Raw genomic sequence first — 12,529 nt, 5'->3', positions numbered from 1 at the left:
AGCATTCAATATCACTTTTGGGGAAGGGCAGGGCCTCTAAAGGTCTTCAAGCCTTAGCTAAGTATCCCCAACAGAATTAAAGCCCTGTGCACCCATGAAAGCAGTATTTATTACTATTAGCACTCTGATCCCCATCTGGGGTATTGATAGTTTTTTTTTTCCTTTTTAAGGGGAGCAAGGATTGCTCAATTTATGCTTCCCTTACAAAGAAAGTACACATGTCTGTGATTGGAAATAAGTATTTCCAGAAGCTGGATGTGGGCCAGAAGGTGTGTAGGTGAGTGGGCAGGGTTTGTGAGGTGTGTGACTCCAGTGGAGACTACTATTACTTGCAGATTCTGATTTTGTTCCAGCCTCTCCAAGAAGGTGGTAATACAGAATGCAATCATAACCTTGGAGCAAAACAATCTCTGGGGGCTAACTACAGTGCATGGTATTGCAGTAAAGCTGTAGATGTACAGACTGGATGGAACTATTGATCACTACTTTGCGTAAACCTCTAGTTAGTTTTGTATATTGATTATGTAAGAGGAAAGAAAGGAGACTAAGAGTGAAGTGGTTGCTGTAGCAGGCAGGGAACTCGACAAAATAAGTGGAAGACTGTAGTTTGCGGCCATCTCACAGGGTAGCTGGTATAAAGCCACAGGGTGATAAAGTAAAATGTCAAGGAGTTTGATGATCAGCTTATGGGTTGAGCACCTGTTCCACAGATGGATGCAGTCATCAGTTAACAGAAATGGGTTTGCCTTCAAAAGCATTGGGCAGTGTGATCATGTACATTTTCAAAATTATTCACTCGTCAATATGATGCACCTTCCCCAACAACATGAAATATAGTTGACGGTATGAGATTTAGATGTACTAACCCAAACTTTACCGAAAAACGGACCATGCAGTGTTTTACAGTATCAACACTGTAATTGGGCATCATGTATCAACTTACATTTTTAGAAATGATTGACCCATCATTAGAATGAAGGACTGTCTTTTAAAAATATAAATAAAGTTAACACATACTGGTCTTGCAAAACGGGGTATAGTTGGCTTAAAAGTATCGTCCTGATTACTGGTTTGCAATTATTTGAAAAAGAAAACCTTTCTTGCCTAGCATTCCCACACAGGCCTTTGGCACTTGTTTCTGCTGCATTCTTTCCTTGTTATCCTCTTTTGAACTTCAGTGAGGGGAGCAAGGAGGGTGGAGAGAGCCCTGATGGCAAGCGAGGAATGTAGCGTGAGCTCTGCTTTTATTGACCATGAACAGGGTAATTTATTTAGCTAGTTGTTCCAAATTAATTGGCAAACCTACAGAATTGCCTTGTAAATGTCTATGCAACACTGCTTATTTGTGCCTTGAGACCTGCCTGGATGAGGCAGTAATATAGGCCAGGTAGGACAACTTCTTTGACATGTTGTTTTTTCTGTGCTGGACTTAGAAGGGGAAGTATGTTTCGGCAGCCAGTGACATGAGCCCTGGATGCTGGCCCCAGAAAGATGTCCTTTATTCATCTGTTTGGTTGATGGACAACCCTCCAAACTGGGGACAGAAGTCCAATGTGGGGAGTAAAAAGAAAGCTACCAGACACTTCAGCAAAAACACAATTTGGAGATGAAAGGATCATGTGTGGCATCTGTATGTGTTGGAAGAAAGTAAGAAACCTAACCACCTTTGCTTAGGACCAGTCGAAAGGACTTTGGCATGTAATCCAATGATGAGTGGGAAAAGGAGAATAAATCCAGTCTTTGTATCTCAACAGTATGCAGAAGTTGTGAGGTCATTGCAAGTAAGCATAGGTAGGCTTTGAGTCTTCCAACTCCTTGGTGGGCTGTAGTCAAATGAGTGGGCTAATTCTGACCCCATCTTCCTGTGACTTTGAGGGACTACTTATTGGGTACGGGATACTCCTTCTGCAGTTCTCGCCGCTTCCTCTGGGACCAGTTTTGCAAAAGCCTCAGTAAGGATTGGATCACATTGTTGAGTAAAGGCCAGATTGAGGAGGAGATCAACCTCTTCTACTTCTTATGTTAAAGCACATTATACTGCACACTATCACCACCTGAGTGGTCCCCTGGCGCTCAGGTGGATCTGACCAAGAGTGTGGCGGAGTGGGAGGGGGAGAGTCGGGGGTGGTGGTAAATTAGTAGGACTGAGCAGGAAAAAAGCCCCATAGAGCTGTAATGTGCTGTTGGTAGCTTCAATTCGGTGTACACCTGAGCATATGTTTGAAATTTCGATCAGTATTTGTCATGTGTGGATTGTTTCGTTGTTGCAGTGTAGTGTAGTGCGTGTGGCTCGTGCTGTAGAGGTATAGTTGTGTTTAGAGTTTGAGAAGTGTAAGCAGAGGGATGAGTTTTATTTAGAGGGGTTGGTTAGTGGTGATCCTTTCTCCTCTAGTCTCGATCAACTCTACCCCCTCCCTTCTTTCTGCCCTACTCGTAAGCCTTCCCAACCCTGACTCTCCCCTCACCTCCTATCCATGCGTCGTCTCCTCCGTCGCCTTGAGCGATGTTGGCTCAAATCCCCCACTCTTTCTAACCTAACCTCTTACCTTTCTTACCACTCTCTATACGACTCCTGCCTTAACTCTGCTAAACGCTCCTACTTTTCTTACCTCTTCACTCCCAGCCTCTCATCCTCGTATCTTTCAAACCCTTTCTGTCTCCTCTCCCCTCCCACTCCTGACCTCTCTGCTATATCTCCTCTCTCTCCTTCTAACTTTGCTGACTTCTTCTCAGCCATAATTCTTTCTCTTTGCCATAAAATGAACTGTTCTCCTTCCTATTCCCCTCCGTCCCCCACCTTCCACTCCCCCTCGGCCTGCATGTCTGAATTTTCTCCAGTCACTCCCTCTGACGTCTCTCTCCTCCTGACCAAATCCCACCCTACTGCCGCCCCTTGTGGTCCCATCCCAACCCTTCTTATTCCCAAGATCGCCGCCCCCCTCTCATTCCCTACCTGACCTCCACCTTCAATACTTCTCTCTTCTGCCACCTTCCCTTCTGCCTTCAAATATGCCACTATTATTTGTATCTGTCATTGCTAGCAGGATTTCACCCAAAACAACCTGTTCTTCATCTCCATTCATTTCACTTAGCAGTCACCTCATGCTTCAGAGCAAATGAATTCTGAAGACATTCAAGTCTATTTTGCTGCTAACGTAATATTATTTAGTAATGCCTACAAATCCACAGTGCAGAAGGCAGCCCAGTCCCAACATTAGCAAAGTAGCATTTATTGGGCTTTACAATGGAATGCATATCAGTACTAAAATATGAAGTGTAGAAAAGCATAAAGAATCCAGCAAAAATAATTCTAGGGCAGTGTGGAAAGCCTATGCTTCTTGAACCCGGGCTAAAAGCAGCAAAAAGAAACAGAGCATTACATAACCCTTTCTCAGACAAATTGGCTCATTCCACAAACATATGTTTTTAGTATTCCTAACAACAAGTTTGGGCTGAAGGTCTGCTGGTGGAACTGTAGGATTTTTGATGCCTGGTGTTAAAAGGAAACCAAAGCATTTCTAGTAATGTTTAACATGTCTACTCAGCGAGCAATTTCAATGCCTAGAAAATAGCCATATTCTTTCATAGCAATTCTATCAGCTACCAGGGTGATCAGTTAAGAGGAAAGTGAAGAATACAATAATATAATTGTCTACCATGTGGCTTTGTGCGAAGGGAAACTAAACTTTGAGCAACAGTAATTTGTTTTCATTTAATATTGGATTAGGTCTTTGAAGGGTGAGGCGGTAGCCTGAGCAACCCAATTTACAGTCCATATTCAATCCCGCTCAAAATATATTTTAAGGCATGGTTGTATGTTGAAATTTGTGGACATTTGTCTAATAATCTGTCTTAATTTATTGTAGGGCAAATGTGACCATTACAGATCTAGAAGACGTGCAGGATCTCCTCAAGATTAATATTGAAAATAATAAGCATCTCATCACTGGTTCTGTTGATGCCAAGGTACTGAAATGGTTTGTATGTCCTTTTTTCATAAGTGTAATGTTGTGAAAGACAGGTTTCAACATTTAAGAAATGTACATTCCAGTGGCAATTTTTTAAAAAATACATTTAATTTCTTTGCATACATGGGAAAGTAATGCATGTTTTGCCTGATACTACTCCTGTGAGGAGTCGGCATGAAACTCGGATACAGGTTAAATGGGGTTTTGGCTAAAGACTTTTATTGATAAAGGGCTAAATATGGGAAAATGCCTCGCTGTCCCTGCAATAGAGGTGTTTCCGTACCTAAACTCAAAACTAAGGAAGTTTCTGTGTCAATGTCCAAAACAAAACCGTCCTGTGTCCAAAGTACTATTATGATACTCACATTCTGAAAAGGATAATGTATGTGGCCATTCTCTTGGATTAGGCTTCACTCTTCTTTCAATTCAAGAAAAATAGCGCTTTTTGGGTTCTTCTTGATCTATAACACAGCTATTCCAAAACAGAAGCTTCTGAAGTATTATTGTTTCGGAGAGTGATTCGCTTTCTCTCTCTGATTTGGATATAGGTGTCGATTTAAGACTTTGTGCTTTCATACTTTTTGTAAGGAAGCTCATATGTATTTCAGCCTTTGTTCCAGAAGTAGGTTCCATGTACTTCTCAAGGTTCTTTTCCCTTTCTCTTCGGAACTCTGTGGTTTTTAGGTAGCCCTGATATTTCCCTCTCAGGACTCCTCTTTCGTTTCTTTAATTTACCTCAAAGTAGTTCACAACCAGTTTGGCTTTATCTTTAGGCACTCAAGATACCTGGTATATGCTCCTGCCTGGTTTTCTTTGTTCTTTGGATTTACCTTTTTATCCAGAACAAAATCATATACAAATGTGTTTGGTCTTTGTTTTGTCAGGATACCTGGCGTAATCTCCTGCCTGAATTTTGCTCCTTGGTCCCCTGGACCAATACTGCTTTTCTGGCTATTCCTAAATGTTCCTCAATATGTGCTTGCCTGGTATGTTTCCCTCCCAGGACTTTCTTTGTACACTTTTACCTGCCTGGTACTCTCCTGCCAGGCTTCCTAGAATCACACACTTGCAATTGTGCGGTATACTCTCCTTCCAGGGCTTCTTACAAACATACACGTTTAACTGCCTGGTGTATTCTCCTGTCAGGGCTTTCCACCTGTGTGTCTTTGCTCACCCTTCCACTCTTGATAGTTCACCACATTAACTTTACTGGCTAGTACACTCTCATTTGTATATTGTCTTGTTAATGTATGCAGACACATACTCGCAAACTTCAAAGTCTCCCTTCTTTAAAAGATGCATTTTCACTTTCTCTCTCTTTGGTTTTGTAAATGGCTCTCTTCCTCCCTCAGTTCCGATATGTTTAATTATTCGGATTTGGCGTGGCCGCCAAAATGCCCCAGTGTTCCCTCTGTCCCTGTGTGGACTCAACATCTCTTCGCGGCATTCCTTGTTCTTCTCGCAGCTCTCCGGTAATAGTCTTCGGCTGCTTTCTTGCCCGAGACCATTCGCTTTCTACATCCTTGCTTCCCACGGTTCCAACTGGGCATGTCTGCTTCGCATGGGTCTCCGGTAGGTGAACTGATGATTTCTGAAATTGGCGGATGCCAGGACTCTTGCACTGACCTCTGGTGTTCCTGCTGTGTGCTACCTTCAATGTTGAGCCTTCTGCTTCTGAGCTCCTGAGCCGGTTGCTCCACCGACCTTCTTTTAGCCCATCTAATTGCGGTATACACACATTTCGCCGAATGAAATGTCATCGTGGGACATTTCATCGCCGGAATTCTCATCGCCAGAAACCCTTTTTTAAAAAAAATATTTTTTGGGTGGTGTTTTGTGCGGGTTGGGGTATGATTATAAAAGTAGGCGAGGTCTGGGGGGGGGGCCACAAATAAAAAAAATAAAATACAGGGTTTCTGGTGATGAGATTTCGGCAATGAAATGTCCCACGATGACATTTAATTCGACGAAATCACGTAGAACCTCTATTGCATAGATGGGAGCAGCCCACTACCACCAGCAGTCTTCCTGAGTCTCTTGCGGCCCTGATTTAAATGTCCTGGGCAAAGGTGTGTGTTTCCAGCAACTAGAGCGCTACCTGGGCTAGGGACTACTCTTGCTCTGCATTCCTCCACTTCTCTTCCTCGTCGCAGTTTTGTGGTGGTTATGTTAACAGTAGTCCTTTTTTTGGCAACTTCAATGAAAACGTTGGATGAATGTCCATAATTGTTGCTGGCAAATCAGTCATGGAGGATTGGTATGTGGAGTTAGGACAGGTGGTTTTAGCAGATTTACAAGATTTGAGAGTTGGTCTATAGGTTGTAACAAAATAGATTCAATGATCTCCATAGAGGGAGGAGGGGAGAGATCACAGTAGGATATTAGAGTGTTGTAAATGGGAGGTTCATGTTGCAAGGGGAAGGGGGATACCATATCTCACCCACTGATACCATCACCCCCTCCCAGAGCTTGTTCCCCCCCCCCATTTGATCCTCCCTCATATAGCCGCCCCCAGGATCAGGTAGCGCCAGCTGACCCCTGACCACTTGGGAGGAGGTTACTGCTGGGAAAGAAGTCATGATGGCATCGGATTCATTACCCTCCTCTTTTTATGCCTAATGCTGCAACCTAGGGTATTTGCACCCATTCATCTGCCAGAGCTGCTTTTAAATGGCAGGGAGGGCACTCCAAAATGCTTATAATGAACAGTAAAGGTTCCAAAAACACAACTTTTTTTAATGTAAAAATCCCCCTGCATGTTCTATAATCCCATTTTCTGGTTATGTGTGATCATATGCAAAAGCTAATTCAGAGAATGGTGGGAAAGGCCCCAAGTCCTGCACTCAGGTCTTGCAACAAAGCCCCCGCCCCCTCCTGAACTAAAATGCATCAAATGTCTATTTTCTTATATACACACAAAACAGAAATGAGGGGAGCAAGTAGTACCATGATCTCATCTGCTGTATTGATTTATACAAACCTATTAGCGGCTGCCATGGAACATAGATTCTACCATATCAGTGGCACTAGGTGCTTCCTTGCAGCAGAGACCTGTACCTGAGATAGCCAAAGCAACCGGGGCATCAGCAGTATGGACATGGTCATGTATTTAGTAAGGCATAAATCACACGTTGTAAATACAAACTAAAATCACGTGTGCGTTCAAGAAAAGTCTACAGCAAAACAAAAGAGGTGATGGCTGCAAACTTTAGGATTAATCTTAACCTCTGGCATTGCTCTGGGCAACCCTACAGACCATCGTTCTTCACCTGTCAAGCAATTACAAATGGGGACAGACCATATGCGAATCAGGCTTGGCCCCACCACAAAAGGGGAGTGCAGCCTAAACTGCCTGGTCAATGGCATTTGTAATGGCTTTACAGGTGAAGGACGATCTGGAGGGTTGCCCAGAGCAGTGCCAGAGGTTCAGATTAATTTGAAACCTTCCAGCCATCGCCTCTTTTGTTTTGGTCAAGAAGAGTCTACCCAATGGAATGATCTGTGGGTTGTGACTGTTCCCTGTTCTTCTTGTTGGGGAGAAACTTCTCTCACATGTTCACATCCATCTGACCTACATTAGACTTGCTTTCAGCATTTGGTTGGAAAGCGCTGTGGGCTTAAGTGTGGAAAATTGTCACAAAAAATGTAACTGTAATCACTCTGTAACTAGATGAACATTAGGTATTTTTTATCTGGTCAGTTTTGGGCACACAGTATAGTGTTCTTGCCTTGCAGTAAAAAGAAAGTTTGCTTTACACGTACGCATGTATTCTAAGAGCAAGTCCAACGAGTGGAAATAGCCCCTGTAGCAGCTGCATTAGCAGTAAACTGAGACCCTGACTCTGTGTTTGCATTTAGCCTGATGGTTTAATGCCTGTTATGAAGCAATGTAACTGTTCTCAGAATTACAAGGGGGGCACAGACAAAGCCAGTTGCTTTGTTCAAGCCCCACTTAAACGAATTAAGAATAAAATAGGACTGTGAAGACTTTGAACTCTTCTGTGCTGCTGTCTCATTCTGCTGGTTATGGGCACAGGCAGTGATATGAGTATGGCCAACACAAGTTCCACAGATTGTTAAAGAATCAAATTTAGTTTTTGACTTTTAATGGTGAAAAGATTATCCATAGGTTTTGGAGGACTTCAGAAAAGAGCATGTTTACACCAAATAATATAAGATTCACTATACATAGAACAGAAATGTAACTCCTGACCCATGCAGTTCTTTCACCTGTCACAGGAGGAGGGATAAACTAATGACTCCAGTCCATGAAAAAAAGTGCTTTACTTGGATCAAAATACAGAGGTTCGAGTAAGGCTTTATGTGAAACAGAATAGCTATCATAAAACTATGAATGTCTCTGTATAATGTGCAAATGATCAATGAATATACAAAGTGGGGGTGGGTAGGTTTGTCCAATGTCCAAAGGTCCTCTCTAAAGAGGATTAGAGCACGGAATACCAAGTTCCATAGTTCTACAATATGGTCCGGGGTTTACCACCTTCAGTGGCTCAAAGAAAGTCACTCAGTTCTTGAGATTCCAAGGGTTTACGGTGCTTCTGCTATTTTCTGTTGCAACCGGTAGCTCTCTTGTACTACGTAGCTTGATTCCATGACATCCAATTCCTTCCTAGATGGATTTGGGTGGAATTCACACCCCACAGCCAAGGACTGGTCCCAGTGGGGGGTCCACAGACTTCAGGCTTGTATCTTGGCTAAGCCAAACAGTTAGCCATATCATGGTCCTCATACTCTTGAGACAGTGTAGAACATAAAGGTCCTTTTTATATTTTTTGTGTGTAGCGATCCTTTCTTTGTATAGTTCTCAGTGTTTCTCTGTATATATGGGACATTGTCTGCCATCCGGCTTCCTAGTCTTCTCTCCTTGGTTCTCCTCTGGTCTCTCCCTGCCATAAACTGGGTCAGGACTCCAAAGAAGCTGTGGGCAAGGCTACTCCCATACCAACACAGAGACTGGGTGACTTCCCTTAGTTTCTGTCTGGCATCCCCTTTCCACCTCCATATGATTCTATTTCTCTAATCTTTTCTTTTCCAACACCAACCTTCTCAAACCTCTTTCTTGCCACCGCCTCCTGGATCTATCCCTCCTCCAGCTCCAGTCTTGCTATCACAGTTCCCCTTGCCGCCTCCTCTATTTCCTCCTCCAACAGCAACTTTTACCTCATGCCCCTCTCCCTCATGCTCTTTCTTTCCTCCTCAATCCCTTCCGTCTTCCAGCTCCATTCTCTCTCTCAGGCTCCTTGCTTCTTTATCCTTGCTCACTCTCTGCACAATACTTTTTCCAACAATCTTCCAAAATCCCTTCCTTTGGTCCTGACCTGACCCCTTTTTATACTAGGGAAATAAGGACATTGATGGCTTTACCCCGGTTTAGTAGGATTCTATCATCCCGTTGATCAGCTGTACCTTGTATTATGTTAATACTTCACCACAGGTTCAAACAGTAAGCAAGAAGGCCAACAAGGCCACCATCTTGGTGTCAGACGGCCCTCTCATGGCTGCCACCTCACTCTGCCATGGCTCACTCCTACTTGCCAGTGGGCTCCCTAGCTTCACTGCTACCTTTGCAGTGATGTCTCTCCTTGTGAGCAGCTCTCCCTTTTGCCCATTCAAACTGGTGAGTTTGTGAGTGCTTCCGCAGTTGCTCCCTAAAATGTTTCTCACTAAAATCACAATCCTGGCTCCTGGGAATCTGTTTCTGGGCTTCATATTACCTTAACGCCACATCTCTAGCCTTGCACATAAGGGCTAAATCAGCATTCTGGGGATGGGAGAGCGACTCGGGAGGCTCCCCCATATATCTCCTCCAATGTTAGAATTGCAAAGCAGGCACTGTTCCCCGAACCTGACTCTCTTGATCTTCTTCACTTGGATGTTCACTTTTCTCATCTTCATGCACCCCAGACAAACAAACCCTAATGATGTCCACAGTAATATTTAAAAAATCATTCCATACAACATTCTATCAGGTTATCTCGAATCCCTAATGCCACAAGTAACTGCTTCCAATCATCTACTACATCCTACTCCTTGTTATGTAAACCTCCTTTGCAACATGTTCAATTTAATCCCTCCACCCCTGTCAAATTTTCAGTCTCCCCCACCCCCCAAATTAGGTACTTATGAGCATCTTAAATGAATAGAGTAGGAAACAACTGAGACTTTTAAACCGCTTTATCAGACCTTTGTTCGGGGAGTGAGAGGCACTGACCAACAAATAGGTACAGGGTTTCCTGTAAAGTAGTCTGAGAGAGAGACCATCAGAGTGAGACCTGAGAATTTCAAACAAGCTGCTGGAGTGACGCTGATGAACACAGGGAAAGGCTGTTTCCTAAGCTGGAAGGGAGGCTGCAGAGGACGGGTGAAAGCCGCCCTGTTCAACGATCAAGCTAAGTTGAATCCTGTTTCCGAGGAACAGAAACAAGAAACAAAGGAGTACAGTGACCTGGTAACATGGCCCCACTGCATGGAAGGTGACTGGGAAAGCGAGAGGCGGGAAGGGAGGCAGTTAAATTGATTGGCATAGTCATAATGTCACAGTAAGAAAAACTAATGTAACAAGTGGAGTAATCTTACTCGGCCCAGTGGGACACAAGTTTTCAAGGAGATGGAGAAACCTCCCAGGGTAAGATACACTACTACTACCAGTGAGATATAAATGGACAAGAGTGGAAAATATTACTGGGTTCATCATCCTTACTCCAGTGAAAGACAAGCTAATAAGAGTGAGAATCACTACTGGTCCCAAACTATTCGTCCCAGTAGGATATATTGTAATGAGAAGAGCAAGAATCATTACTGGGCTCAGCATGCTCGTCCCATTGAGGGACCAAATCGCAAAGTGTGAACATCTTCGCTGGGTTCATCATACACTTCCCAGTGAAAAGCCAAGTGATCAGAGGATTAAGAGCAGTGCAAAAGAGAAGACCGTTTATAATCCTCAAAACACAAGTTTGGCGTCGGGGAGGGACTTTTAAGTGTATATGACAGAGTGAAAGTACCTTAAAGTATAAGAGCATATGGACAGAGGGACTTGAAAAGCCAAGAGAGAACAAAGAGACTGAACAAACTGTTATGAGAGATAGCCAAGAACCATCTGAAGATTCTATATTGATAGACACTTGCTGAGAAAGCAGCTCCAGGAGAAAGTCATTCTCCTGGCCTTTAGTTGTTTAGTGATAGGTTCCGAGCAACTTAGGTTTGGAGAGAGGACAGACTTTTACTTTGGACTTTACTACTGACAAGCATCCTGGTTAGTTGTTAAGTAGGGAAACCCATAGCTTGGGGAAAGTAAAGCATTTTTTAAAATCATTTTTCAGTGAAAGTTTCTTGAGAATGGCAACTTCTAGTCTTTCTCCTTCTGACTCTCCACAGATTTATATGGTTCAAGATAAGAGTATAAGACACAATGTGCTATAAGGAGATGTCTACCCAAAGATGTTACCAAAGTATTCATTTATTTTCTTTGACAGTAAAATGTATTGCATGTTTCTGATAGTTATTTTTTGTGGTCTAAGTTTTCAAAGGTTGTGATCCTAATGTTTCGAGTCCATGGCAGTGTAGAATGCCAGCCAGATTACCGGGTATCAGGTTTTGTTGTCCGACCAAGGGGTAATTTTGGATCGTTATCCACTCAATCAGGAGTTAGCCTCTGGGGATTACAAGGGAGAGATGGATTTGGTTCTGATTGACCGAGTGGGATACTGGCTTGGATGCTGTGGTAACCCCCAATGTTATATATAGGTCTTCAATCTGCAGATAGAACCCTTAAGGGAACTCGCAGGGCTTTGGGATTACCAGGATTTAGCCTGGGAAATTCCTCCCCAGGTAGGCATCTTAACCCCAGAACACAACGTCTTGCAGTTTAGTCTGCCTGTGTGCTGTTTAAGCTAAATTTGAGGGCCTATAGTAGACGCTTCACAAATAACCAGCTGGCTCGCCACACCTTTAATGGCCTTAATGGTTGTTCTTCTAATGACTGTATTCTAATTTCAGCAAAAGACTTGACCAGAGTTAGTGACTTTTAGATATTCCAGAGGATGGAGAGTGAACACTTCCCTCTGTCAATTTTCTTTCTCAGCGTCTAATCCGTTTGATCCTAATGCCTGTTCTGCCCTCTGCCTTCAACAGATAAGGGTCAAAGTTAATGCTCAAAAATCTTCGAAATGGACAAACGTAATGGATCATAATGTGAAGCCACTTAATTATGATATAATGTATCCTAACCCAGAAACAATCTTAGTCAGATATCACTGATACAGCAATTTTTGCTGGATTCGAAATTATGCTGGAAAAAGATCCACCCATTTGTAGCGGTTCCTATGAAAGTTAAGAGAGCACCATTAGAAAGGCTGATTGGTATGACGATGAGAGCCGCTTAGTAAAGATAGCCATTGAAGAGTGTGTTGCCTCCTGTTTAGGGGTGGACAGGATCTAGTGATGTGTTTTAAGGGGAAAATATAAGTGTTCTTTCAACCAAGAAGAAAGAATTTGCAGCTGAGAAATAGAGGGCTCGGTATGCTGCCTTCAAATCAGGGGAC

The 12,529-nt window shown here is 43.2% G+C and overlaps 1 protein-coding gene across 3 annotated transcripts in view; it reads left to right on the top strand.

The window, feature by feature from the left end:
- Positions 1-12,529, top strand: part of VCPKMT (valosin containing protein lysine methyltransferase) — a 720,951-nt gene that overhangs the window by 30,084 nt on the left and 678,338 nt on the right. For all 3 annotated transcript variants that reach the window (XM_069638975.1, XM_069638976.1, XM_069638974.1), the window contains exon 2: positions 3,867-3,977. In XM_069638975.1, the coding sequence (XP_069495076.1) occupies positions 3,867-3,977 (111 nt within the window). The remainder of the gene's footprint in view (positions 1-3,866; positions 3,978-12,529) is intronic.

This window comes from Ambystoma mexicanum, chromosome 14 (assembly GCF_040938575.1).
Source record: "Ambystoma mexicanum isolate Mex_15411 chromosome 14, UKY_AmexF1_1, whole genome shotgun sequence".
Classification (NCBI taxonomy): domain Eukaryota; kingdom Metazoa; phylum Chordata; class Amphibia; order Caudata; family Ambystomatidae; genus Ambystoma; species Ambystoma mexicanum.
The sequence above is the reverse complement of the archived record's forward strand: the minus strand, read 5'-3'. Positions and strand labels throughout refer to the sequence as shown.